At 51.7% G+C, this 3,932-nt stretch overlaps 1 protein-coding gene across 1 annotated transcript; it reads left to right on the forward strand.

Moving 5' to 3' along the window:
* Nucleotides 1-2,551: 2,551 nt before the first annotated feature.
* LOC113238747 lies at nucleotides 2,552-3,580 on the forward strand. Its single transcript, XM_026475582.1, has one exon. The coding sequence runs from the start codon at nucleotides 2,552-2,554 to the stop codon at nucleotides 3,578-3,580; it is 1,029 nt and encodes a 342-aa protein (XP_026331367.1).
* The last annotated feature ends 352 nt before the right edge of the window (nucleotides 3,581-3,932 follow it).

Consider the following 3,932-nt stretch of genomic DNA (forward strand, 5'->3'; position numbering starts at 1 on the left):
TAATAAACGATACATGTCAACTTATGTCTCAAGGTAACGGGCGTAGTACTAGTGGCTTTCAGATGTTTGCATGTCGCCTACCATCAGGCCTACGACTTGTTCGTCTCGTCACTTGCTGTCATAGAAAGAAATCGTGGGTAGATTATGGTTTACGGTTATGGTCGACTAATGAAACGTACGAACTATCTGTACTAGGGATGCTTCAAACGGCTTCAACCACGGAAGAAACAAAGAAACGATGGAAGCGCCTTAGGCCTCCAAAACACAAACCTTGACAACGATTGATCGTATTTTCTAACTTAAAAAAAGTTACAAATTCTGGACATTTGATATAATTTAAATTTTATACTATTCGCATAAAACTGTGTTTTTTACAAATAATTGTTTACAAATAATAAGAGTTGTGGAGTGAGACAGGGAGGTTTAACATCACCTTCCGTGTGCAGTTGCTGGTCTGCCATCGGACGCGTCCCCAGGTGGCGGATAGGGGAACGGCTCCCAGATATGGGAGCTACCGGCTTCGGCCGGCGCGGACCAAAACCAGCACCGGGAGGGGAGGAAGATAGCGTTGGTTCCGTCCGGCGCTATCGAACTCGTAACCGAGACGGTGGGCGGTGCTCGGTCTCAGAACCGGCTCCGGCCAACCCGTAAACCCACATGGAGTGTGACCGGGGGTCCTCCTCACTGAGAGGAGGGCTGCGAGGAAGAAAACCTCTATAAAAAATCACCCCAATCCCAAGTTCTAGCGCCCGGCGATGGGATGAATGGCTGGTGGGTGTCCAGTCATCAGGGCGCACCAGTGGGGAGCTCACCCTCTTTCAAAGCAAGTTAAATATGGAACAGGCACGTTTTAAAAATGGTCCCCAGGCGGGTCCCCGAAAGGGGGAATCCCGCCCATCCGCTTCGGCGGATGGCAGCCCCTCGTACTCTGGGGGGGGCAAAAACTGCCTCGTGGGTCGGCCGGAAGTCGACCCTCGTGAACACGACAAACGCACACCAATAACGGACAACGATTTTGCACACGACACGGTAAATACGGATCGCACGAGTGCCTCCAATGTGGTGGTGAGCATTCTCTCCGACAATGAGTCGGAGGGTGAGACGATGCTCTCAGCCCTTTCGGACGGAGAGGCCACCCTCTCTGAGGGGAACTCACGCGTGGTTTCGCGCTCCAGGTCAGCCGGAGAGAAGGGATCCTCAAGGGCTCCCAAGCGCGCCGCCCCCCCGTCGAACGAATCTATGGAGCCCGAAAGGGCTCCAAAGATTAGCACGGCCCGTAGGGGCAGACCTAGAGGCCCCGGGAAGTCCTTCCCCGGTACGGCAACGGCAGGGAGGGGGCGCTCTAGCTCGTCAGAGTGGAACGCCCTCCAGAAGGATGCGGACGCGGCCTTCTTCAAGGAGGCCCTGGGCCGGGGTCAGGCCGGAGAGGCTGAACCCGATGGCATGGCGGGCCTCATGCGAGAGACCCTGGCCCAGGAGGCACGAGACGGCCTCGCAGCAATATTGGCGGAGACCGCCAAGTCCTCTAACCTCAAGGGGACGGTGGTCAAAGCCATAAAAGAGGCCGTCAGGAAGGTGGAAGGAGCTGTCAATTTCCTTCACCGTGGAGAGACGGCGACAGAGGCGGCGCGGCGGATGTCGGAAGACAACCGCCGGATGAGGGGGCAGCTCGCTGCTCTGGAAACGGAGATGAAGGCCCTGAGGGGGGCCTACTCCGCTGCTATGGCCAAGGCCAAGGCACAGGTGGCCCCACCGCCGTGCAGCTCCGCGGAGATGCACGCGGGAGTGAGGGAGGCCATCGACGATCTCAGGCGGGACATCTTCTCCTCGATGAGGAATATGATCGACGCCCGCCTTGGGGACATCGAAAGACGCCTCCCTGCGGAGTACCTACGCCCCCCCCTGGGCGGCAGAACAGGGGCACCCGCCCCCGAGGCGACGCCTGCCGTCACCGCAGTCGCCCCGAGGTTGCTCCCCTCCGCCGCGGCCCCCGAGTCGACACCGGGCCCCTCACTGGCTCGAAACGCGCCTGCCGGCCAGCGGCCCAGCAAGAAGGCCAAGAGGAAGGCTCTCCCGCGGAAGGTGACTGCTGCCCCTCCTGCGGCGCCCACAGCCGTTCTCGCCGTCCCTACCGCCCCTGACGCTACGGCCTCCACGTCGACTGACCAGGCGGAAACGCCCTGGTCACAGGTAGTCGGCCGCAAGGCCAGAAAGGCCAAAACGGCAGCTGCCGCCCCCCAAGCGGCACGGGCCCCCGCCAAGGCGGCCCCTAAGACGGCTCCCAGACCCAGGGCTCTCGCCACCCCAAGATCATCGGCGGTGGTGATCACGCTGAGGCCCGAAGCGGTGGCGGAAAAGGGGGCCACTTACAAGGTGGTCCTTGAGGCGGCGACCGCTGCGGTCGATTTGGGCAGCCTCGGCATCCCGCACGTGCGCGTGCGGAATACCGGATCGAGCGTAGCCTTCTACAACAAAACTATATATTAATTTTTAAAACTGGCTACAAAAGGCGTTTTACATAATCACGTCTCAAACTATTAGTGTCGCAAGTATGAAAAAGTGTAGTGGGTGTGGGCGATTTGCTGCTGCTGATGACTTTGCTCGGTGCACGAAATGCCCGGATGTCTACTGCAAAAAGTGTCGTAAGACAGGAATAGTTCCAGAAGACTGGCTATGCCCAGCGTGTGTAGCGAAACAGCCAAGAAAAAGCTGTGAGACCCCTCTGAAGGGTGTCCAAGATGTTACCATTTCTGATCAAACCAACAACCAACCTCTCACTGCGGACGTAATACGGGCAATTATAAGATCAGAATTAGCCGAATTGCAAACCAGTTTCGAAAAGAGAATAGTTCACTTGATAGCTGAGAAGACTAAAGAGCTTACCAAAGAGATAGAATCGCTTAAAGAATCACAAGCATTTATCAACAAAGAATTCGAAGATACTAAGAAGGAATTCACTCAATCTCAAGTTCACCTAAAGAAGGCACTTAAAGAAAATGAAGCATTGAACAGCACGATCACTAATCTGAATGTTAAATTGTTAGCTCTTGAACAGCACTCCAGGAAATCTAACATCGAAATACAATGTATTCCTGAGCGTAAGTCGGAGAATCTTATTAAAATGGTTCTTCAAATCAGCAAGACTACAGGCAGTAACATTACAGAAGAACACATACATCACTGCACCAGAGTGTCAAAAATCAACGCTACAAATTCAAGACCGCGCTCGGTTGTAGTACAATTCGCAAGTCCTAGAGTGAGAGATACTTTTTTAGCAGCGGTATTGAAATTTAATAGGAAGAAGCAGAAAAGTGATAAACTGAGCACTAAACAGGCAGGTATCTCAGGTGATGCCTATCCAATCTATGTAGTCGAGCATCTCACCCTAGAGCAAAAAAACCTTCATGCCGCGACTAGACTCAAAGCGAAAAAACTCGGCTACAAATATATTCTCGTCAGAAATGGTCGCATTTTGGTACGAGCAACTGACAGTTCCGAATATGTAGTAATAAGGGACCTAAACGACCTTAACACTCTCAAGGAGTTGGAAATAGTTACTGATAAAAAAAGTAAAGGATAATATTTTTGCATGTATTTTCATTTTTGGAAGATATTTTAATTTAAGTAAATTATTGATGGCAAACTTAAAACTTAAATGTTATTATCAAAATGTACAAGGTATAAATACTAAGACAGGACATATTTATTTGAAAATACTTAATTCGGATTTTGATATAGTTGTTTTTACAGAAACTTGGGTTCAGGACAATGTATTGGATGGAGAATTTATTGATGATAGATATGTGGTATTTAGACAAGATCGTAACTTGAAATTGATTCACAATAAAGCAGGCGGCGGTGGCGTCCTAATTGCGGTACACAAAAGACATAGTTCTTATAGAATCCCAATGCCCGAAAGTAACTGTGAGGAT

Source organism: Hyposmocoma kahamanoa, unplaced genomic scaffold, assembly GCF_003589595.1.
Source record: "Hyposmocoma kahamanoa isolate Upper Pololo Valley unplaced genomic scaffold, ASM358959v1 98089, whole genome shotgun sequence".
NCBI lineage: Eukaryota > Metazoa > Arthropoda > Insecta > Lepidoptera > Cosmopterigidae > Hyposmocoma > Hyposmocoma kahamanoa.

Bases quoted from the DNA above. Each gene is read 5' to 3' on its own strand.
- LOC113238747 (XM_026475582.1), top strand. From the start codon at position 2,552: ATGAAAAAGTGTAGTGGGTGTGGGCGATTTGCTGCTGCTGATGACTTT.